This window comes from Schistocerca serialis, chromosome 4 (assembly GCF_023864345.2).
Source record: "Schistocerca serialis cubense isolate TAMUIC-IGC-003099 chromosome 4, iqSchSeri2.2, whole genome shotgun sequence".
NCBI lineage: Eukaryota > Metazoa > Arthropoda > Insecta > Orthoptera > Acrididae > Schistocerca > Schistocerca serialis.
Genome location: NC_064641.1, coordinates 944,434,284 through 944,459,941, shown reverse-complemented (window position 1 = coordinate 944,459,941; position 25,658 = coordinate 944,434,284). Strand labels below are relative to the sequence as shown.

The 25,658-nt window shown below is 39.0% G+C and overlaps 1 protein-coding gene across 3 annotated transcripts in view; it reads left to right on the top strand.

Annotated features, from left to right (window-relative positions):
- The window catches only part of LOC126473599 (activated Cdc42 kinase Ack), a 516,119-nt gene that overhangs the window by 54,120 nt on the left and 436,341 nt on the right, over positions 1-25,658 (top strand). For all 3 annotated transcript variants that reach the window (XM_050100753.1, XM_050100752.1, XM_050100754.1), the window contains one exon: positions 15,673-15,920. In XM_050100753.1, the coding sequence (XP_049956710.1) occupies positions 15,673-15,920 (248 nt within the window). The remainder of the gene's footprint in view (positions 1-15,672; positions 15,921-25,658) is intronic.

Below are 25,658 nucleotides of genomic sequence, written 5' to 3'. Positions count from 1 at the left end.
TTTTTTCTTCTCTTCTTGTCTGAACTGTTTATCATACATCTGAACTGTTTATCATACATATTTCATTTGTGTGCAAAGCTAACACTCTAAACAAATACCTTCAGCAAAGACTTTCTAACACTTAAAAGTGTTAAGGACTTTCTCTCTTTCAGTAATACTGGTTTTGCTAATGACTCTGCAGCTTTCCTGTCTTCTTTGGTGATCATCAGTCAGTTGCTGTTCATATAATAAAACTTTTGTTTCCTAATCTAAATCCTTTAGAATAAGCTGATTCAATTCGACTATGTTTTGTTCCCATTGTTTCACTTTTGTTGTTATTCACTTTATAACCTCTTTCCAAGATACTATCCCTTCAACTGATATTCAAAGTCCTTTACCATCTGTGCCAAATTGACAGTGTCACTGGTAAACTTTGAAGTTTTTATTTCTCCTCCTTCAATTTTCATTCCCTTTTTAATTTTTTCTTTGTTTTACTGTACTGTTTGCTCAGTGTATAACATAGATTGTCTGACATTGGGGAAATGCTGCACGTCTGCTGCACTATCTTCTCAACTACTCCTTCCCTTTCATATCCTTCAGCTCTTATAACTGCAGTTTTGTTTCCTGTACAACTTGAAATAATTTTATGTTCCCTGTATTTTATCCACGCTACTTTAAAAATTTCAAAGTGTGTTTCCAGTCAACATTGTCGAAAGCTTTCTTTAAGTCTACAAATGCTACAAACATAGGTTTACCTGTCTTTAACCTATTTTCTAGGATAAGTTGTAGGGTCAGTATTGTCTTGCATATTCACTGGAGCCCAAACTGATCCTCCAAGATCTACCAGTTTTTTTTGTAAATAATTAGTGTCAGTAATCTGTTGCAATCACTTATTAAAGTGACAGGTCATTAATATTGACACCTGTCAGCACCTGTCTTTATTGGAATTGAAATTACTACTTTCTACTTGAAGTCTAATGTACTTTGACAGTTTATGTAGGTACAGTATGTCAACACTTGTACCATTAACTAGGTTCCAAGCCACTGCAGGCTCATCATCAGATGGAGGTGTTACAGGAACATAGTTCTCTGGATCTCGTGCAGCTAGACTAGGATTATGATGCTAACTTCTAGCTCCACTCAGCCCAAAAAATAATGTTCCTGTAATACCCCCATCTGACGATCACCCTGCATTGGCTCACAAACTAGTTAGTACTGCAATAAATTTTATCAAATTCAAAAAGCGACTGGTATCATTTTGTACCTATGTAAACCACAAACTATCATTGGCCGCAGTTTTTATTGACAATGGATGTAACAATTTGAGAATATTTTATCTGTCTCGCACCAGGTGAAGTAGTTTTGTTATGGCTGCCTCTCTCAAGGATATCAGCTGTTCTGAGGGAATGTATTCTACTCCAGGGGCTTCTGTAGCGTTGTATTTGGCTTGCAGCCATTCCTGCTCAGCCATCTGGCACTTTGTCAATCTCATTTTTTAGACATTTGTTCTCAGTTTTACCCTGTTCATTTGCTGCATTTTTATATTTTTTCCTTTGTCAGTTAAATCTGATAACTCCTGTGATAGCTGAGGATTTCTGCTAGGCCTCATCTTTTTACCTATGTGATCCCCTGCTGCTTTCCTATTTCATCTGTCAAAGGTGCCCATTTGTCTTCTACTGTATTCTCCCCCCTTTCAGTCATTCATTGCCTAATGCTCCCTTTGAAACTCTCAAAAACCTCTGGTTCATTCAACTTGTTAAAGTCCTGTCTTCGTAATTTCTGACATTTCTGCAATTTCTTTAGCTTTAATCTGCAGTTCGTAATCAGTAAATTATGGTCAGTGGCCACATATGCCCATGGAAGTGTTAGCTAAACAAGATTTTCAAAACTTAGTTTCCAAAATTTCCAAAAAGGAAAGTGAATGATTGGTATATTCTTTATTGAAGTGAAAATTTGTTTGGGAAAATTAGAGAATGACGAAGAGAACAGAACAGCTTACCTGCATCTCTCCTCCAGATGATATGATGGGCGTGCTTCCTGCCCTTCCTCAAGCTGGTCCTTCTTCCATAGTAATTATCTAGAAGCTCTCCCTGGCGCCAGTGATGGAATTTCTCCTCCTGAAGGTACGCACAGGTCCCGCAGCGTCTCTCTTTGTATTCTGTATGGAATAGCTGTTATGACTAATAAGAATGGGGTGAGAACTTTTAAATATAAAAACCATTCAAAATGTAAGGAATGATCTGCGAGCGACATGGAGATTTTTTCGGAATTGGGAATGGTCTGATTGGGGAACAGTCTGGCGTGGAGGACATAATAACTCTAAAGGATATTAGAGGTGATCAGGACTCATAGCAAAGTGAATGGACTTTAGATGGACCAAGGAAGTTCTTTGACAGATATCCAAAGGTATTAAATGATGTCTTGAACTGAGATCAGCAGATGACATTTGAAAATGTGCAGCAGCAATGTGGTTGCATATAGCTGTGGTAATGCTTGCAAAAGACTGGAGGAGGACTCTAAGAAGCAATGGATGTCAAATGGTGATTTTATTATTATTATTATTATTATTATTATTATTATTGCACATACAGTTTATTGCAGTAAACACAGGTTCAAACAACACACACGTATTATGGAGATGCTTTCGGAACTCAGATGCAAGTCCTGGAGGGAAGGCAGCATTCTTTTTGTGGAACACTATTGAAAAAATTGAGAGAACTGTCATTTGAAGCTGATGGCAGAACGATTCTGCTGCCTCCATGAAGATAAGATACGAGAAATTAGGACTCATATGGAGGCTTATAGATGGTCGTTTTTCTTCCATTCTGTTGGCGAGTCGAACAGGAAAGGAAATGATTATTAGTGGTATGGGGTACCCTCTGTCATGCGCTGTATCGTGGATTGTGGAGAGTCGATATAGATGAAGAAATGAGTTCACTGTGCTGGATTTGGTATTTTATCAGTATGTTAATGGACTCTTCTGTCGGTTCTTGGTAGAACAACATTATAATAGTTTGCTTTTGAACAAAAGCAAACTAGTGCTGTTTATTTATTTCATCAACAATTGGACACTTTCCAAGTGTCTAGGACTGTGTGAGGTATTGGTGGATGAGTAATGTTGATCCCAGTAAAGTGGCTTTTCCTAGTTGGCAGACACATATTTCATTGATGCTGGTGATTTTTGAGTGCCCCGTGAAACGTTTTGGCACTGCTCCCAATGTCCTGATAGCCACTAGGATCACTTTCATAGGCTTACACCAGAGTTGCTGTATTTGCATTTTGTATTCCTTGTGTCTGGAAGTTTTACAGCTCTTTTCTGGTCGATTCTGTTATCTCCTGGGGTGGCAATGTCAATGATCAACATTTGCTCTCTCTCCACAGTTATGATGTGTGGTGTATTGTGTTGTAGCATTTGATCTGTCTGAGGCTGAAAGTTGTTGTTGTTGTTACAATTATCCATAAATTGAATAATTGTTGAAGCTGATCCCCAGTCAGTCTCATTGTCTATATGGAGGCATTCTTAGTTAGTTAGTTGGTTGGTTGGTTGTGTGTTCCATTGCTCAATCACACGGTACAGTAGCCGTTATGATGTGGAACATGTCAAGTGCACAAGAAATGCGCATATGAAAAAAGATTTTTTAAATTTATTCCTATTCATTCATCTATGCTATAGAAAGAGTTGTCAAGGAGTTTCAGTTTATTTTTGAAGCTATTACTGCTGTCTATCTACATTTTATTTCATCTGGTAATTGTCGAAAATTTTTATAGCAGCATATTTTACCCCTTTCTGTGCCAAAGATAGGCTGAGTAAAGTATAGTGTAAGTCTTTCTTTTTTCTGGTATTATGATCATGAACATCACTGGTGTTTTTAAACTGGTCCATGTTGTTGAGAACAAATTTCATTAGCAAGTAAATGTACTGCGAGGCTGTTGTGAGAATTCCCAATCTTTTAAAAAGATGCCTACAAGATGTGCGACTATGAACCCCACACATTATTCTAACCACTTTCTTTTGAGCAGTGAATACTGTTTGTCTAAATGTTGAGTTACCCAAAATAGTTTACTAGTTTCTATATCCTCAAAATTGGCAATTATTCTGATACAAAAGTTGCTGAACCTAGTCGCTTTAGAAGATCCAAAATATGAATTTTCCAATTAAGATTCTCCTCTATATGTACACCCAAAACCTAGTACGCTCTACCCCGTCTACTGACTTCTGTTGATATGCTATATTTACTGAAGAACTGTACTTTTTGCAGCAGAAAATTGGATGTACTGTATTTTCTCAAAGTTTAGAGCAAGCCCATTTGCAGAAACCAATTAATGACTTTTCCAAAGACCTTATTGGTATCATTTTTAATTGGAGTTTCTTTTACTGGATTAATAATGATGCTTGTATCATCAGCACTGTCAGTTCGGCCTCCTGTTTCAGATAGAAAGGGAGGTCATTCACATATATCAAGAACAGAAAGGACTGTTGATTGAACACTGTGGAACTCCTAATGTAATTTCACCCCAGTTAGATGAAGTGGCAAGCTTATTTAAATCACTTGACCCATATAAGGAAACTTTTGCTTCTTGTTCCGTAGGTATGACTTAAACCACTCATATGCTATTCCATTTATACCATAGAATTGTAATTTCTGTAACATAATGTCATGGTTCACACAATCAAATACTTTGACCAAGTCACAGAAAATTCCTGTTGGAGACATTTTACCATTTAAAGGCTCTATTACGTGGGCAGTGAAATTGTGTATTGGTGTCTCAGTCGAACAGCATTTTTGAAATCTGAATTGTGATTTAGTAAGTATCCCATTACTGTTGAGGTGGCTAACCACTCTTGAGTACATAACTTTCTTGAAGATTTTTGAAAGTGCTGTAAGCAAGGATACTGGCCGATAATTATTGACATCTGTGGTGTCCCCCTTTATAGAGAGGCCTGAAAATGGCGTATTTTAAACTGTCTGGGAAAATACCTAGAGTTAGTGATGCATTACATATGTGACTCAGAATATCAGCTGTAATTGCTCCACATTGTTTTAATGTCTTATTAGAGATGACATCTATTCTGACAGAACATTTATTTTATGTCATCTATTCTGACAGAACATTTATTTTTCAGAGATTTAATAATTTTACTTATTTCACAAGAGGTTGTTAGGTGAAACTTAATCTGACTAATTTTTTTCAAAACAGACTCTTCCATGTACTGCCTGGCTTTTTCTTTTGAGCTGTTCTCACCAATTTTTTCTCCTACACTTAAGAAATGGTTGTTAAATACATTAGCTACTTGGCACTGTTGGTTAGGATGGTCTCATTCTCTTTAATAGTAATACTATCTACCCCAGTGGTTACTTTTCCTGTCTCCCTTCTAACAACATTCCATATTGATTTCATTTTATTGCTGGAGTTGTTAAGTTCTTCTCTAACATACATATTTCTTGATTTTCTTACAACTTTTCTCACTATGTTACAATAATTTTTATAGTGTAAAACTACTTCTAGATCTTTACTAGTTCTTGCTGTCTCATACAGTTTTCTTTTTCTTTCTGAAGATACTTTAATACCTTTAGTAATCCAAGGTTTCTTTGAAAAGTGTGTGGTGTTTCATTTAGTAATTTTCTTTGGGAAACAATGTTCAAAAAGGGATATAAATTTATCAAGAAATATGTTGCATTTATCATTAGCATTTGGCTCATTATGTACATCTTCCCAATTAACACTTCTTAAGCTTTCTGTGAAGTGCTCTATAGATACCGGGTTGAACGACCTCACACTTTTACTTAAGGGTTTCCGAACTGTACACCCTGTTAGGTTTTGTAAGTCAATCAGTTTTGCATCATGGTCTGACAATCCATTTACCACAGGGAAAGAATGTGTTTGTTTTAAATCCTCTTTCTGTACAAATACCTTATCTATTAGCGTGCTACTATATTGAGCTATATGTGTAGGGAAAATGATCACTGATTTTAAGTTATATGTTGTTAATAACACTACTAGTTCACTTTTCCTATTAAAATTACTTAGAAAGTTTACATTGAATTCACTACAGATCTTCTTTTTGTCTGACAGACAGCATAATAGGGAGTCAAACTTTTTTATGAACAGCTCCCAGTCTCCTAATGGGGACTTGTACACTGTTGCTAATATCAATACTACAATATCTAGCTGAAGTTCACATGCAGAAACCTCAAAGTGCTGATCAACACAAAATTTGCTTGCTTCTACAGTTTTGCATTTATAACCTTGTTTTATGAAAATAGCAACTCCTCCTTTATACATCCTAGATCTAAAAGTGTAAGATGCTAAATTATACCCACTTATACTGACCCTATCCGTGCCCACAGTTACAGTGTGTTAACTGTAATACGGCAGAGTTGTGAGGGGAGTGCGGGGAGAGGAGGAAGCAAGCATTGGCTGGCGAGGGGAGAGGAGCCAATGGGGGGTGGGGGCGGGGGGGGGGGGGGGAATGGGGGGCGGGGCAAGCATGCCTACCAGTTGCAGTGCTGGCACTACAAATTGCACGTCATTCTTACACGAAAGCAGATGAAAGGCTTGGAAGTAAAACTTGAATTAAATGTTGTTCGTAAACGAAACTGAAATCGTCATGTACATTAAAACACACACATATATATATATATATATAGTTATAATAGAGGGAAACATTCCACGTAGGAAATATATATCTAAAAACAAAGATGATGTGACTTACCAAATGAAAGTGCTGGCAGGTCGACAGACACACAAACAAACACAAACATACACACAAAATTCAAGCTTTCGCAACAAACTGTTGCCTCATCAGGAAAGAGGGAAGGAGAGGGAAAGACGAAAGGATGTGGGTTTTAAGGGAGAGGGTAAGGAGTCATTCCAATCCCGGGAGCGGAAAGACTTACCTTAGGGGGAAAAAAGGACGGGTATACACTCGCGCACACACACACATATCCATCCATACATATACAGACACAAGCAGACATATTTAAAGACAAAGAGTTTGAGTCTGCTTGTGTCTGTATATGTGTGGATGGATATGTGTGCGTGTGTGCGAGTGTATACCTGTCCTTTTTTCCCCCTAAGGTAAGTCTTTCCGCTCCCGGGATTGGAATGACTCCTTACCCTCTCCCTTAAAACCCACTTCCTTTCGTCTTCCCCTCTCCTTCCCTCTTTCCTGATGAGGCAACAGTTTGTTGCGAAAGCTTGAATTTTGTGTGTATGTTTGTGTTTGTTTGTGTGTCTATCGACCTGCCAGCGCTTTTGTTCGGTAAGTCACCTCATCTTTGTTTTTATATATAATTTTTCCCACGTGGAATGTTTCCTTCCATTATATATATATATATATATATATATATATATATATATATATATATATATATATAAAATGGTCTTTAAATATGTCTGCTTGTGTCTGTATATGTGTGGATGGATATGTGTGTGTGTGTGTGTGTGTGTGTGTGCGCGCGCGAGTGTATACCCATCCTTTTTTCCCCCCTAAGGTAAGTCTTTCCGCTCCCGGGATTGGAATGACTCCTTACCCTCTCCCTTAAAACCCACATCCTTTCGTCTTCCCCTCTCCTTCCCTCTTTCCTGATGAGGCAACAGTTTGTTGCGAAAGCTTGAATTTTGTGTGTATGTTTGTGTTTGTTTGTGTGTCTGTCGACCTGCCAGCACTTTCATTTGGTAAGTCACATCATCTTTGTTTTTAGATATATATTTCCTACGTGGAATGTTTCCCTCTATTATAACCATATCTCATATATATATATATATATATATATATATATATATATATATATATATATATATATAATGGAAGGAAGGTCTTTAAATATGTCTGCTTGTGTCTGTATGTGTGGATGGATATGTGCGTGTGTGCGAGTGTATACCTGTCCTTTTTTCCCCCTAAGGTAAGTCTTTCCGCTCCCGGGATTGGAATGACTCCTTACCCTCTCCTTTAAAACCCACTTCCTTTCGTCTTCCCCTCTCCTTCCCTCTTTCCTGATGAGGCAACAGTTTGTTGCGAAAGCTTGAATTTTGTGTGTTTGTTTGTGTGTCTATCGACCTGCCAGCGCTTTTGTTCGGTAAGTCACCTCATCTTTGTTTTTATATATATATATATATATATATATATATATATATATATATATATATATATATATATATATATATATATATATATAATGTCTATGTCTACTAAAAGCTCACAAACCATTCATCTGATTGCAATGAAACTTTGGTGAGTTGTTGTGCGAACGCCCGAAAAGAGTAATGGACAATGTTTCAACAGTTAGGTCACTGTAGCATGCGTAACGCAATTGATTGCTGGCACGGTAGCTCGGCGTGTTCAGTCAGAGGGTTAGCAGCCCTCTGTAATAAAAAAACTGAGTTAATCGATCAACAATGAACTTAAACAGATGTCGTACGACGTCCGCCCCGAGCGGATGCAACAAATGAAAGTGAACAAAATGAGATTAAAAAAAAATTAGGTAAAGGCTTGTCATGCAGCGGACTTGGGTTCGACTCCCACTGCACGCAATTTTTTTTTTTTCCTATTATTTCATTCCCCGCAATGTTAAGCTATTAATTATAAAATTTAAATATACTTAAACAGGTCATAGAGTATAATGTAACTGTCAATCTCTGTATATAAAAATGTATGTATGTCTGCCCTCTGTGCGTTCCCAAACCATTCATCCGATTGCGATGAAATTTTGGTGATTTGTTCTCCGTACACCCACGAAGGTTCCTAGCTGGGGGGAAAAAAAAAAGAAATAAGACACATTTTTGAGGAGATATGACGTCATAAACAATGAGATGCCACCGTGGGAAAATACGCAGATTTACGCATCCACTATTTGAGAATGAGAGCACTTAGCGACTAGCAACAAACCTTACATACAATTTCAAACCTTTACGAAAATTTTTCTTGCTGACACCCCCCACAAAATAATGTAAGGAAAAAAGGTTGTCGCTTACTACATTTTCTCAGTGCATACCGTAAATCTGCCGCAGTAGGCATGTTGTTTTAATGTATTATTTCGTTACAATTAACTCTAATCGCAACATATTTCGCATACAGTATCCACATATATCAGTAAATGCGCCGGCAAATTTATGTCTCTTTACGACATATAAGTCAGGAGATACGACGTGGTAAACATCGAGATGCGTGAAAAAGTGCCGCGTCAGGCATGACGTTTTGTTCTATTTCTTCATTACTAACACTATTTGTAACACGTTTCGCAAACATGTTAAAAAAAGTATATAAAACCACGGGCGTATTCCTAAAAGACGTTGTGCCAAAATTTTAAATCAGTCGGTCAACAACTTCCTGAGATTTCTTCTGTTGCGAAGCATGGGCGTACAGCTAGTGTTTAATAAATATCTGATCTGCAGCAATTAATGGCAGATTGTTTTTTGTATTTATTTGAGATGTCATACTTTTGTAAAAACATTTAAAGCCATGTGGTCCACCGCTTTCACTGTCACTATGTTCTGTTTCTGTGTTTGATTAAAATAGAACAGAAATACAATTTACAACAAACTAATAGGAGATTGTTGTTGTTATTTATTCAAGCTGTGATCTTTTGTAAAAACGTTTCACGCCATGTGATCAATCGCTTTCACTGTAACTGTCTTCCGTTTTTGTGTCTGAGTCTTCCTCACTTACATCTGATGTGGCTGTGTTAATGATAATTTCGTCCACAGCAATTTCGACGACACCATCACGTGCCCAATATTCTTCTTCTGTTTCTTTAACTTTCTTGAAATATCTCTTCCAATCATTGGCAGTAACCGATTGGAAAGCTGTGTCCACAAGATTCAGCATGTTTGTGGCAGCCAAGTCCCCTGATATGTTGTGCTCCCTAACATGCCTTTTTATCTTCGCCCATGCTAATTCTATCGCGTTTAAGTCGCAGTTGTAAGGTGGCGAGCGAACGACCTGGTGGCCTTTGCTTTCAGCCTACAGGTTTACAGCAAAAGACTCCTGAGCTGGCTTATTCGCTTGTACTTTTGCACACAGCTTGTCCTTCCTCATACTCTCATCACAGGGGATCAGGGGATATTTCTGTGTTGCAGCCACTCCAGCATTCGCACTTTCGTGTCAAACTTTGTTGGAGCTCTCTCTGTTTGCCTGTTATGGTAAGGAGCATTATCCATAACTATTACTGAATTAGGCGGGAGATTTGGCAGTACCTTCTCTCTGAACCACTTCTCAAAGTTTGCCGAATTCATCTGACCGTGATAATCGCCCTTTGTCGACTTTGCCCAGAACGTAAGTTGCCCTTCCTTGACGAACCCATTCTTGGATCCGACACTTGCAACGATCAGTCTTCTCCATGAGCTCCCCCATGTAGTGACCCCAACGACACTCTCTTCACGTAAGTCACCATTCCTCTGCCAACATTTATTAAATGTTAAGTTATTATCGATCCACGATTCATCGAGATAAAATATTTATCTGCCTGCTTCCCTGAAGTTCTTCATGTCAACAATGAAACGAGATCGCCAGTGCACAATGTCTGGACGTTCTAACAGCACATTCCTCTTGTTTTCCGCCTTACGCCATATGAATCCCATAGACAAAAGTACTTTTCTCAGCGAGACAATATCCACTTCCAGCACTGAATAAAATTCCACTATCGTGTCGCGAATGACACGCTGGTTGAAATAATCGATCATTACTTCGATTTCTCCACTTCTTTTCCTAAGTTAAAAGAGAGAGAAAGATTTATAAGAAAATGCCTTCTGCACTGCATGTATTTTTTTGAATTTGGAAATGTACTGTAATATGAATGTGTTTCGAAATAATACAGTAACCAGTGGTGTTTCCATACAAAGCAATACGGTAGCAAGGAAAAATGATATATAAGGTAATTCGGACGAAATAGGGGGCTCCTTCAAAGTGATCTCGAGCAAAATATCTGAAATGGAAACTCACCTTTTCTTGCCAGGCGTTTGTGGTGATACGCCAGGATGATTCTTGGAAAACTGTTTGAATCTTCCAATGCTACGCATGCTTTGTCCTGTGTATGTAGCAGCTCTCACTGAAGATTTGTAAATGGGGTGAAGCAATTTTTTCTGCTCCCTTTCCCTTTCACAGCATTCAATCGCACGCAATATAATTTTGCGAGCATCGCTACGTAATACTGGTTCCCTTCTAACCGTAGGCCTACCGGTAGGGGTTGTTGGCGACTCCCGAGATGGGCCAGCAACTGCCTCTTCACTCATTTTGATAATGTTTAGCACAACTGCACAATAAAAACACACAGAACAGTACAGTGCAAAACAATAACGAAGTAGACGACAATGGCTACCTTGTACAACACAGTCAACTACGTAATGTTGGCAGCAGTCGAAAATGCGTGCCTACCGAAGCCTCCCGACGTTTACCGACTTCTACCGATTCAGGACTAGGGAGAGGTCTGCCATCTAAAAGTTTACACACTGTACATGATGTTCAGGCAGACAGAGTATATCAATCTCATTCTTGTTCCATAAAAACACGGGAGAACTGCCGTAAGTCCCCATGTTTTTATGGAACAAACAGTACGCCGGGAAAATTTCAAACATCACAATCTCATTCTTATTTTCGAGATCATCTAAACACACTAATAGCTCATCTACTGTATTTATTTACCCCTGGTATTTTGATGTTGAGTTGATACTGCCCTTAGCTTTACCCCTATTTACTGTGCATGAAGTTTCTTTTATTCTATTTATCTGGATTGTCATCTGTCTGGAATCTGGCTTTAACCTAAAAAACCTGTCGGCCTGGACCCATTAACCACAGGGATCACCCCTTGTGTGACTGTGGACCTCCTTACAGTTTCTGCTAATAGAGAAGCTAACTTATTTTTCCCCATCCTATTCAGGAGCAGGCTTTGTGTAGTGTATCCCCACCTCCCAGTACACCTATGTGAGATTTTGCCACTGTCTGGAGCATCCTGTTCAGCTCAGTGTTAACATGCCTTACAGCAGTGTTTACCCAGGGCTGATCATGGCACTGAAAGACCTCCACAAACCACACATTTCTGTGCTCAGTTGCTGCTCCAATTTTATCCTGGTCACTCCTAATACTGTATCTTGGATTCATAGCCAGGCTGTTTCCTGCTCCCCCAACTATAATTACCTGATCTTCCTTCTCAAAGTCCCTACATAGCTGACCTATGTTTTGTTTCAACCTACTTTCAACTACATGTTTGTCATGAACTTTGTTTTTTCAAAGGATATTTGTAGTCCTTCATTGGCTGCTTGTTTATTTGTTCTTGGGGATTATCTAGCGAATCAGTAATCAATGCCATGTCATCTGCGAAGGCTAAGCAGTCAACAGTGATTTTATTTGGATTCCTTCCTAATTCAATCCCTTTAGTATTGATGGCCTTCTTCCATTCTCTAACTACCTTCTCTAACACACAATTGAAAAGCAGATGTGACAAACCATCTCCCTGTCAGACACCTGACTTTGTTTCAAACGATTTTGAGAGCTCTCTCCCTGGACTTTTTATCTATCCTATGAAAAACCAAAGTTCATGACAAAACATCTGTAATGCTCCTCGAAATATTGCAGTTGACAACAGTACAATACCTTTAAATACCTAGGAGAGTGGATTACATACAATGCAAAAGAAAAGACAGCTATCGAACATAGAGTGCGCAAAATGGAAATACTGGTTCATATAACAAAAAACGTTTATAACAAAAAAATCCATGTCCTGGAACACGAAATTAAGACACTACCAAACAGTGGCCAGACCTGAAGCTCTGTATGCGGCAGAAAAACTTAATCTAACAAGAAATGGAGATCTTGAGGAACTAGAGATGGTCAAAAGAAGAATTTAAGGAAAATACTGGGAGCTAAAAGAAAAGATACCGTATTTACTCGAATCTAAGCAGCACTTTTTTTCCGGTTTTTGTAATCCAAAAAACCGCCTGCGGCTTAGAATCGAGTGCAAAGCAAGCGGAAGTTCTGAAAAAAGTTGGTAGGTGCCGCCACAGATAACTTCTGCCGTCGAATATATGTAGCGCTACACAGGCATGCTTTGTAGGCACAAAGATAAATACTGGCGCCAAAACCTCTGTGTCAGTAAATAAATTAAAAAAAAAGAGGTGGAAGACGAGCTTTTTTTCTCCACCCCGAGTTTCGACCACTGCATTTTCATACATTATTCAACGAAGTAAATACAAATTCCGTATTGTTCATCTTCGAATGTAGCGGAATTTCAATGTAATACGAAAATCCGACTGGCAAGACTGTTTGGGATGTTTGTCAATATGGCCAACTCTACGTTCTGAATTTTTTCCTACCTGTGAGAAGAGATGGTTGCTAATAGGAACCTGATGAAATGTGAATCACATGCGGTATTCTCTTCACTATAAGAATAATACGAATATAAACATTTTGCCATGTATTCTTTCGTGTTTGCTGCTATCTCATTTAAATCCTGTCTGCCTAATAAACTACGAAACTAGAGTGAGACAACAGCAAACGCGGAAGAATATACGTATCGTTTCATGTTTATATTCGTATTATTCTTATGCCTAATAGTGACACAGTCAGAAATGAAGTACGGCAACTGACTAGATTTTTAAATCTAAAGTGACTCTAATTTCTGTGCAGAATATGGTGTACTAAAGAAGCGGCCGCAAAGATTTTCAAACGGAGAAAAATTTTCGACTAACTCTCGGTCAGATCTATGTTCTATCATACGCAGTCTATTATTTGGTTCTTGTTGATCATTATCAAAGAAAGCAGCAGTGTAAGTAACAACAAATAGCAGTCTCTTGCCGTTGTTTCGGTTATGAGACAACTCCTCTCTTTTTTATTATTGTAAGCGGCGGTAGCGTGCACAAAAGCAAGCCATGCCGCGAGCGGCGACAGGCCATAAACACGAACTATCAGAATGCGACAAACAATGCATGACACAGTACAGTAATGCATTTTCAGCTTAGAGTGACGTAAACACCTATAACAAAGAAAACGGCACTTATTAGATCAAAGCAAAATAAGCAATTGATTCAAACCAGACGAAGCGCGTGAAAAAGGAAGGGTACCCGTATAAATACGGATGGAGCGCCTGACGCATAGCAATGGCTACCTGGTAAAGCTTAACTGCTAAGCTTACGACTCGAACCAAACTACTGTAGCTGCATCGTCATTCATTCGACCTAAATTGTGTCTCATATTACAATGGACCAACTTTGTTTCGATTTGGAGGTGCGGCCTAAAACTTTTTTCTCCCCTTGAATTTCGAGTCTCAGATTTCAGGTGCGGCTTAGATTCGAGAATTTTTTTTTCCTTTATTTCGAGTCTCATTTTTCAGGTGCGGCTTAGATTCGAGTAAATACGGTAATGCTGAATACTGGTTAAGACCAAACAGAGAGCTATACTTGAAAACTGAAAAACTAACTGCTGTAATGAGAATTGATAACAACAGACTAACCAAGTGGATATTCACATTACTGAATAGCTACAAATCCTAGCCCACAGGGTTCATAGAGACTGAAAAGGACATGGAAAACACTGGAATTACAATAGACACAATAGAAAACACAACACATTTCAGAAAGGCAGTTCAAAAGGCAGAATTTCAGAACAGAAAGAAAACAAGTAGACGAATGTGGACTCAAGAAGAAAGGGAACAATACTCTAAAAGGATGAAGGAAACTTAGAATATGAGGAGATCTAATACAATGAAGAGTAGCCAAAGTTGGTTGATCGTACCCTCCAAATGGGTTACTCGAAAGAAGAAGAAGAAGATAGAAAGTCTAATCACCAAGCGCTGGCAGAATACGCACATAAAATACTGTTGTGATTGGCAAGCCTTTGGAGACAGTGGCTCCTTCGGGTTGAAAGGGAAGGAAGAAGGATGAAGGAAAAGGACTGGAGAGGTCTAGGAAAAGGGGTGGATTTTAGGAAAGTCACCCAGAACTTCGGGTCAAGGGAGACTTACTGTACATGGTATGCCCCAAGATTGTCTGCACCTCCTTACAATCTACTGAACTTATATAAATGTATATATGCTGCATGACGAGTGTGCTGTGTAAAAGCATTTCCACTATTATTCCATTATTCAACATTGTCTATGAAAGAAACATCCACAGGACAGCTTTTACATGTACTTGAATAAATTTCATTGAAGGTATGATGACTAACCTCTACAGAAATCTTTGTTACTTGCCATGAACAACAAAGTCTTTTCTCTTTGAAGAAAACAAATGATATTCATCTGTTTTGATTCTTACATGCCCTATTGTAGCAATAGATATCAGAATCAAGGGATGAGAGAGAGAGGGGGGGCAGGGGGGGGGGGGGAGGGAGAGAGAGAGAGAGAGAGTAACAAAACTTTCGTTACCTACCAAGAACATAATGTGATTCAGACTTTGTGTTCAGCCAATTATTCGTTAAACATTGTTAACTGATAACTTTCAACTGCTGTGTGGTTAACTTCCTTGCTCTTACATGGCCACATTCCTAATCCTAACATTACTGAAGGACAATCCTTTTTGGCAGACAGTATGGGAGTTGATGACCAATTTCCTTGCATTACTGCCACAAAAAATTAGTAATTCCATTTCTTATTTATCTTCTTTAAAATTAGGTAAATATTGGAAATCTTAATGATTTTACATTTCATATTTAAGGTCTATTGATTGAGGATACTTCGTAATCTCACTGGCACAATTCTACAGGTAACTCGACTGTCACACTTTGATTATGTACGAACAGAAGACCTCGAGAAAATTGGCATGGGGAAGCCAGGCATCCGCCGCCTGCTGGAGGCTGTCAAGAAGCGCAAAGCGGCACAGTGGAAGCGCAATTTGCTGGCCAGGCTGGGGGCAGCTGCTGGCAGTGGAGGTGGCGGTGGAGGCAGCCGCCGTGGGGGGGAGGACTCGGCTCCCCTTCACCTCACGTGCCTGATCCGCGAGAAAGACGTTAGGTTTGTGTCTCTAATACTGTCCGTACAATTTCTGTACCATATACAAACTTTAAGCTGCAATTGCATTCTGTTCAAAAGTTTGCAGTCTCCAATGAGAGAGAGAGAGAGAGAGAGAGAGAGAGAGAGAGAGAGAGAGAAATATCATTCAACTACCACCATAGATTTTTTTGTGCTGCAGCCTTCAGGTACATCAGAATATTTTGAAACTGATATCACAAATTTTGATCATCTCCTTTGAATTGCTTTCTTAACTGTATGACACACTAAAAAGTATGTTGTGGAAGTTAATCTGAAGTACTGTATATGTAGAACTTGAAAATAGGAGTGTTCATTGTAACATAATTCACGATTGATGATAACAACGAAAAGCCACATAATTAGCAACTAGAAGTCAACTTTGTTAATATAATCAATTGGATATGCCTCGTATGCCCTTGTGTTGCAGTGTTACATAATGTGAGGAATTGCCTGTTCTTCCATGCCACTGTCCAACTAGTTGTGCAGTGGAAAATACACTGTATTCCACTTGTGAAGCAGAACAACACCACACATGCCACTGTTGGTTTCAGTGGCATCTCAAAGCAGCCTCGGGTGGTTGTTATACATGCTATGCTTCAGAGTGCCAGCTGGACAGCTTGGGTCCCTGTCTGCCTAGACTCATTTATTGGATTGAAATTGGTGGTTGTTAGGTTCTAAGCTGTGTGACCTGTTTCCTTATATGCCACTGTTATCCATTTTTAGGGTTCCATACCTCCATATTTAACCCTTGCAGCAGTGGTTTTCAAACTGAGTTTGTGGCTCCTCTGACCAGTTGTGTACTTTCCGTGGCCCTGCTATAGGATACCGAGTAAAAACTGAAATAATTGACAAGAAGTTCTTGAACTTGTCAAATTCTTGTTGTTGTCTTCAGTCCTGAGACTGATTTGATGCAGCTCTCCATGCTACTCTATCCTGTGCAAGCTTCTTCATCTCCCAGTACCTACTGCAACCTACATCCTTCTGAATCTGCTTAGTGCTTTCATCTCTTGGTCTCCCTTACTATTTTTACCCTCCACGCAGTCCTACAATACTAAATTGGTGATCCCTTGATGTCTCAGAACATGTCCTACCAACCGATCCCTTCTTCTAGTCACGTTGTGCTTCAAACTCCTCATCTCCCCAACTCTATTCAATACCTCCTCATTAGTTATGTGATCTACCCATCTAATCTTCAGCATTCTTCTGTAGCACCACATTTCCAAAGCTTCTGTTCTCTTCTTGTCCAAACTAGTTATCGTCCATGTTTCACTTCCATACATGGCTACACTCGATACAGATACTTTCAGAAAAGACTTCCAGACACTTAAATCTGTACTCGATGTTAACAAATTTCTCTTCTTCAGAAATGCTTTCCTTGACATTGCCAGTCTACATTTTATATCCTCTGTGCTTCGACCATCATCAGTTATTTTGCTCCCCAAATAGCAAAACTCCTTTACTACTTTAAGTGTCTCATTTCCTAATCTAATTTCCTCAGCACCACCCAACTTAATTCGACTACATTCCATTATCCTTTTGTTGATGTTCATCTTACATCCTCCCTTCAAGACACTGTCCATTCTGTTCAACTGCTCTTCCAGGTCCTTTGCAGTCTCTGACAGAATTACAATGTCATCGAATAACCTCAAAGTTTTTATTTCTTCTCCATCAATTTTAATACCTACTCTGAATTTTTCTTTTGTTTCCTTTACTGCTTGCTCAATATACAGATTGAATAACATCGGGGAGAGGCTACAACCCTGTCTCACTCCCTTCCCAACCACTGCTTCCCTTTCATGTCCCTCGACTCTTATAACTGCCATCTGGTTTCTGTACAAACTGTAAATAGCCTTTTGCTCCCTGTATTTTACCCCTGCCACCTTCAGAATTTGAAAGAGAGTATTCCAGTCAACATTGTCAAAAGCTTTCTCTAAGTCTACAAATAGTAGAAACGTAGGTTTGCCTTTCCATAATCTGTTTTCCAAGATACGTCGTAGGGTCAGTATTGCCTCACGTGTTCCAACATTTCTACGGAATCCAAACTGATCTTCCCCGAGGTCGGATTCCACCAGTTTTTCCATTTGTCTGTAAAGAATTCGCATTAGTATTTTGCAGCTGTGACTTATTAAACTGATAGTTTGGTAATTTTCACATCTGTCAACACCTGCTTTCTTTGGGATTGCAATTATTATATTCTTCTTGAAGTCTGAGGGTATTTCGCCTGTCTCGTACATCTTGCTCACCGGATGGTAGAGTTTTGTCAGGACTGGCTCTCCCAAGGCCGTCAGTAGCTCTAATGGAATGTTGTCTACTCCTGGGGCCTTGTTTCGACTCAGGTCTTTCAGTGCTCTGTCAAACTCTTCACGCAGTATCACATCTCCCATTTCATCTTCATCTACATCCTTTTCCATTTCCTTAATGTTGTCCACAAGTACATCGCCCTTGTATAGACCCTCTATATACTCCTTCCACCTCTCTACTTTCCCTTCTTTGCTTAGAACTGGGTTTCCATCTGAACTCCTGATATTCATGCTAGTGGTTCTCTTTTCTCCAAAAGTCTCTTTAATTTTCCTGTAGGCAGTATCTATCTTACCCCTAGTGAGATAAGCCTCTACATCCTTACGTTTGTCCTCTAGTCACCCCTGCTTAGCCATTTTGCACTTCCTGTCGATCTCATTTTTGAGACATTTGTATTCCTTTTTGCTTGCTTCATTTATCGCATTTTTATGTTTTCTCCTTTCATCAATTAAATTCAATATTTCTTCTGTTACCCAAGGATTTCTACTAGCCCTCATCTTTATACCTACTTGATCCTCTGCTGCTTTCACTGCTTTATCCCTCAAAGCTACCCATTCTGCTTCTACTGTATTTCTTTCCCCCATTCCTGTCAATTGTTCCCTTATTGTTTCCCTAAAACTCTGTACAACTTCTGGTTTAGTCAGTTTATCCAGGTCCCATCTCCTTAAATTCCCATCTTTTTGTAGTTTCTTCAGTTTTAATCTACAGTTCATAACCAATAGGTTGTGGTCAGAGTCCACATCCACCTCTGGAAATGTCTGACAATTTAAAACCTGGTTCCTAAATCTCTGTCTTACCGTTATATAATCTATTTGAAACCTGTCAGTATCTCCAGGCTTCTTTCATGTATACAACCTTCTTTTATGATTCTTGAACCAAGTATTAGCTCTGATTATGTTATGCTCTGTGCAAAATTCTACCAGGGGGCTTCCTCTTTCATTTCTTCCCCCCAATCCATATTAGCTCTGATTATGTTATGCTCTGTGCAAAATTCTACCAGGGGGCTTCCTCTTTCATTTCTTCCCCCCAATCCATATTCACCTACTACATTTCCTGATCTTCCTTTTCCTACTATCGAATTCCAGTCACCCATTACTATTAAATTTTCATCTCCCTTCACTACCTGAATAATTTCTTTTATCTCCTCATACATTTCTTCAGTTTCTTCGTCATCTGCAGAGCTAGTTGGCATATAAACTTGTACTACTGTAGTAGGTGTGGGCTTTGTGTCTATCTTGGCCACAATAATGCGTTCACTACGCTGTTTGTAGTAGCATACACACACTCCTATTTTTTAAATTTATTATTCAACATTCTGGTTCTGCACCAAGTGCATCTACATTATACACTTTATAAAGTTTTGAAAATGTTGCGTGTGTGAAACCTGTTTGAATTTATTCCACTTTTCTTTTTACATACTGTTTTCTTCTGGAGTTTTTTACCTCTCATGGATGTTTAATGGGGAATATAGTTGCAGAAAGTAACATTCAACGTATCAGCTACTTCACATCAAGGAATATAAACATCTGCATTGTCTTCTTCAGTCTCACATTCGGATGATGGTGATTGCTCAGGTGGATTGTCACTAAATTTCTTCTTGTAGTGAGTGTGGCGATTCCTGCATAATGGATGTAATGTTAATACTATTACTAGAGGACCAAGATATTTCTACAATACCTTGGGCAGATTTCTAACAACTGTAAGTGGTTTTTCACTTTTCGACACCACCTTCTTGTGTCTTTTTTCATGGTCCACACACCTCACTCTTTCACTACTGCATTCCCTTACTGGCATTGTATCTAACAACAAATTCAAACGAAACACAAAACTCAATGTAGAATGGTTTATGTGCAAGTCCTCGCTCTCGTGTTATAAACAGGAGATTGCTGGAAACAATGTTGCTAACATGCATATTTTACACTAGAAATTCAGTGATGTGTAATATGCAGAATGTTGAAACTTTTTAATACGTTACATAGGAAATTATTGGCCACTGTATCTGCACTGACTACTAACATATTAACCAAACAGTATTGTTTGTAATTCTCAAAAGTTTTTGAATGGGGGTTTTTGAATAAATAATTTGTAAAAATGCAATTCTTTACATTTTTTTGTAATAAATATTTACATAATACAGTTATCTAGAGCAGAAAAGATACTGTTTATATACCGAGCGAGGTGGCGCAGTGGTTAGGCACTGGACTCGCATTCGGGAGGACGACGGTTCAATCCCGCATCCGGCCGTCCTGATTTAGGTTTTCCGTGATTTCCCTAAATCGCTCCAGGCAAATGCTGGGATGGTTCCTTTGAAAGGGCATGGCTGACTTCCTTCCCCATCCTTCCCTAATCCGATGAGACCGATGACCTCGTTGTCTGGTCTCCTCCTCCAAAGCAACCCAACCCCATACTGTTTATAATTACATAGTATCTGGTAATATGACAGAAAAGATAGCGTTCTGTGACTTTCCAAATGAGAAAAAAAATTGTAAGTGGGGAAAAATTAACTTAAATTTTGCATTTTTGTCATAAAATTGCAAGTTAAGGAAGCCCATAATTGTGCAGGTGTCAACTAAATTTCAACACATCTGCAGATCTCCAATACTTTTGGTTTTGTCTAGATTTTTAAATAAGAACTTTTCTTCTCAGTTCTACTGAATAAAGAATACCAAAATTTTTTCTATTTATTTGCAACTGTATACTTGATATATATATGCAACTGTGGTACATTACAGCTGATATACATTTTCATATCCATGATAAATTAACTTCTGTCTATAATTCACTAAATAGTTTTCATATATAGCAACGTCCATAATGTTCATGAGAAGCAGCTCAGATGTTATAACATAATGTACAGAATACTTCATATGATCAATGTCCTTAACATGCAATCGGCTGCAATATAATTCTAATAATAATTATGCTATGACATAGAATGTTTATGCTCAAAGCACTTACATCAGTTTTTGGATTTAAAAAAGTAAAGTTTAAAATGTTGTTATGTGCAGTGTTTTCTTGGGTACTTATTACTGATTGACCTCTGAGCGTTCGTCAAAAGATATCGTACAGTTTTAGGTGCTAGTCTTCCGCAGGCATTGTACATTTGAACAACACACATTAACTCTTCAAGCATAATGGACACCATGCCAGTAGCACATGGTTAGAACTAATCCCGCAACAGTGTGATTTTCCTTACATTTTGCTACTTGGTAAGCTACATCGTTGGTAACTAGAACTGCTTCAAGATTTTCACCTGCGTAGAAAATGATTATTTTCTTCCTTTCATTTGAATTAGTTTTTCTAGAAAAATATACTCATACTTTGACCCTGCCATTCTTATGAACACACTCAAAATAAATTTTTAATTCGCTAGGGAGCATACATTGAACAGGAAGTACGTTCAAACGCAAGACATACTGTGGACGCTCTGCATTGTTGACAACAGTGCACATGAAATCAAAATCTAAGTAGGTATCATCATACTTTTTAACTTGCATTTCCTCCACTTTCCTTGCTGTCCCAAGCAAGTTATCACTTTTTACTTTCATGTGACAGTTTTGAAAACTTTCCCATAGTTTTATCAACATTATCAACTCTATACAAATTCACTATATAATAAAAATTGATTCAAAACACAACCTTTCCTGCTGGTGCTAAGTGTAATGTGCAACAGTTACATTTGACTGCTCATGCAGATTGGCTAACACCTTAAGTGGAATTCCTCTGAGGCACACAGGATGACACCAGGAATGAAATTTCCCACAATTGGCTTCTTTGCCGGTAATTACAAAACAAGTTCATACTCCTTCTTGGCCCACAAAAGCACCACGGCACACAGGTTCAATACCACTGCTTTATAGGATCACATTATTGTCTATCCGTCTCTCTTGCCCATTCAGCCCACTGTTCAGATCTTTTTTTCTGGGTTACAGACATAGGTTTCAAGCTGAAGTTATGTCACATAATGGGGTCTACAGCACCTTAGTGCTGTGAAAAATTTAGGCTACTAATTCAATGCAGTCAAAAGGTATGGCCGTTTATGCCACATATTTTGGTACTTGCAAACTCACTCATCAAACATATGGATGAACTACCTATATAAATTTTGGGCCTGGTGGCCTAGTGGTAAAGTGTATGCCTGGAAACCAGATGGTTGTGGGATCGAATCCCTATTGGATTTTGGATATTTTCTCTCTGACTTTACCCTTTGTTGAGATGGCATAAGATGATCCCTGACAACTTGCAGCTCTGTTCCCTGCTGTGATATGCAAACAGTAGCTGCCTACAGAACTGTGACAACATTGAGGCATTGCCATAGACATATTTACAAAACCGTTCTACGGTATTAGTTGAGGTAGCCACGTGAAGTTGCTGCAGCCAGTCCACTACATCTGTCAGGGATCAACTTATATTGACTCAGCTACAGTATTCAGCTCTCTATGATGTGAAGGTTTGTCAAAAATGACATGTGGTTCATATTCAGTGTTAACTTATTGGTCTGCTTTCTGCTTTTCGATACTGGGTAGGTCAGGGACATGCAAATTGCTTAAGTGGTATCCAGTTGAAATGTTTGCACCAGGCCATGAAACCACATAAAATTATTCCTTTTTTTTCCTTTACTACTGCAACTCTCTTGACAAATGCAGTGGCTGTCCTTATCACTGGAGATGAGATATAGCTTATTGTTGGTAGTCAGTGGCTTGCTATAGAGTAATTCTGACAGACATCTAACACATCCTAAGGTTGAGTTGGAGGTTGACTGTATTTACGTGAGGGTGTTGAGGAGGGACCTGGAGATTTTTTGCAAATGTTTATAGGGAATGAAATTGGCAGTTTCCCCATTATCATGTAAAACATGAGAGAAGCAGTTCACTAATATTGGCACCTCATAGTTATGTAATGTTGAAATTGTATCTTGACTTCTTTTCCTCAGCTCTGAAGTCACCTGTAACCTTAAAATTAACAGTCATTTCCCACACGAAGAACTGATGCCATGGTTGTCACATTATGTGAAAATACCATACTTCCAGCAAACGCCATTTTAATGACGCTATTTCTAATTTACTGATACTTTCACATGACAACATACCTAAAACGATTTTTTGAGGAATGTTTTTCAGTGCACAAATTGAATATTTCCATCAAATACAACTATAAATATGAAAACTGCGACATATGTCAGTCTGTTTATGGGTCATTCAGAGGAAACCTTTCTAGCCTCCCAAAGCCCCAAACCCCTGGTTTGGTTCAGGTTCATTCATGATATCTTAGTGATCTGGACTTAAGACCAAGGCACACTATCCTCTTTCCTTCACATCTTCAAGACTGCTTTCTCTCCCATCAATTTCACTTGGTCATCCTCAACCCAGTGTGTGCCACTTCCGTGGACGTTGACCTGCTCGTCTCTTATGGTTCCATCAACACCTCTGTCCATGTTAAACTCACCAACCACCAACAATACCTGCGTTTCGACAGCTGTCATCCCTTCCACACCAAAAATTCCTTCCTATACAGCCTGGTCACTCAGGGACAGTATATCTGCAGTGTCAAGAATTTCCTTGCCCAACAAGCTGAACATTCACCCAGACCTAGTCCACAAACAAATTCCCTGTATCATATACCCACACATCTACATCTACATCTACACTCTGCAAGCTACCTGATGGTGTGTGGCGGAGGGTACCTCGAGTACCTCTATCGGTTCTCCCTTCTATTCCTGTCTCGTATTGTTCGTGGAAAGAAAGATTGTCGGTATGCCTCTGTGTGGGCTCTAATCTCTCTGATTTTATCCTCATGGTCTCGTCACGAAATGTACGTAGGAGGGAGCAATATACTGCTTGACTCCTTCGTGAAAGTATGTTCTCGAAACTTCAACAAAAGCCCATACCGAGCTGCTGAGCATCTTTTTTGCGGAGTCTTCCACTGGAGTCTATCATCTCTGTAACGCTTTCACGATTACTAAATGATCCTGCAACGAAGCGCACTGCTCTCTGTTGGATCTTCTCTATCTCTTCTATCAACCCTACCTGGTATGGATCCCACACCAGTGAGCAGTATTGAAGCGGTGGGCGAACAAGTGTACTGTAACCTACTTCCTTTGTTTTCGGACTGCATTTACTTAGGATTTGTCCATTGAATCTCAGTCTGGCATCTGCATTATTGGCGATTAATTTTATATGGTCATTCCATTTTAGATCACTCCTAATGCCTACTAACAGATAATTTATGGAATTAACTGCTTCCAGTTGCTGACCTGCTGTATTGTAGCTAAATGATAAAGGATCTTTCTTTCCATGTATTCGCAGCACATTACACTTGTCTACATTGGGATTCAATTGCCATTCCTTGCACCATGCGTCAATTCGTTGCAGATCCTCCTGCATTTCAGTACAATTTTCCATTGTTACAACCTCTCAATATACTACAGCATCATCCACAAAAAGCCTCAGCGAACTTCCGATGTTATCCACAAAGTCATTTATATATATATTGTGAATAGCAACGGTCCTTCTACACTCCCCTGTGGCACACCACAAATCACTCTTACGTCAGAAGACTTCTCTCCATTGAGAATGACATGCTGCATTCTGTTATCTAGGAACTCTTCAATTCAATCACACAATTGGTCTGATAGTCTATACGCTCTTACTTTGTTCATTAATCGACTGTGGCGAACTGTATCAAACACCTTGCGGAAGTCAAGGAATACGGTATCTACCTGGGAACCCGTGTCTATGGCCCTCTGAGTCATGTGAATGAATAGCATGAGCAGGGTTTCACACGATCGTCTTTTTCGAAACCCATGCTGATTCCTACAGAGTAGATTTCTAGTCTCGAGAAAAGTCATTAAACTCGAACATAATACATGTTCCAAAATTCTACAAATGATCGTTGTTAGAGTTCTGCACATCTGCACATAGTTCTGCACATCTGTTCGAAGTCCCTTCTTGAAAACGGATGAAATGTGCCGTTTTCCAATCTTTTGGAACGCTGCGCTCTTCTAGAGACCTACGTTACACCGCTGCAAGAAGGGGGGTAAGTTCTTTCGCATACTGTGTGTAAAATCAACTGGTATCCCATCAGGTCCAGTGGCCTTTCCTCTTTTGAGTGATTTTAATTGTTTTTCTATCCCCCTGTCCTCTATTTCAATATCTATCATTTTGTCATCTGTGCGAGTCTAGAGAAGGAACTACAGTGCAGTCTTCCTCTGTGAAACACCTTTGGAAGAAGACATTTAGTATTTCAGCCTTTAGTCTGCCATCCTCTGTTTCAGTACCATTTTGGTCACAGAGTGTCTGGACATTTTGTTTTGATCCACCTACCACTTTGACATAAGACCAAAATTTCTTAGGATTTTCTGCCAAGTCCGTTCATAGAACTGTACTTTCGAGTTTGTTGAACGCCTCGCATAGCCCTCCTCAC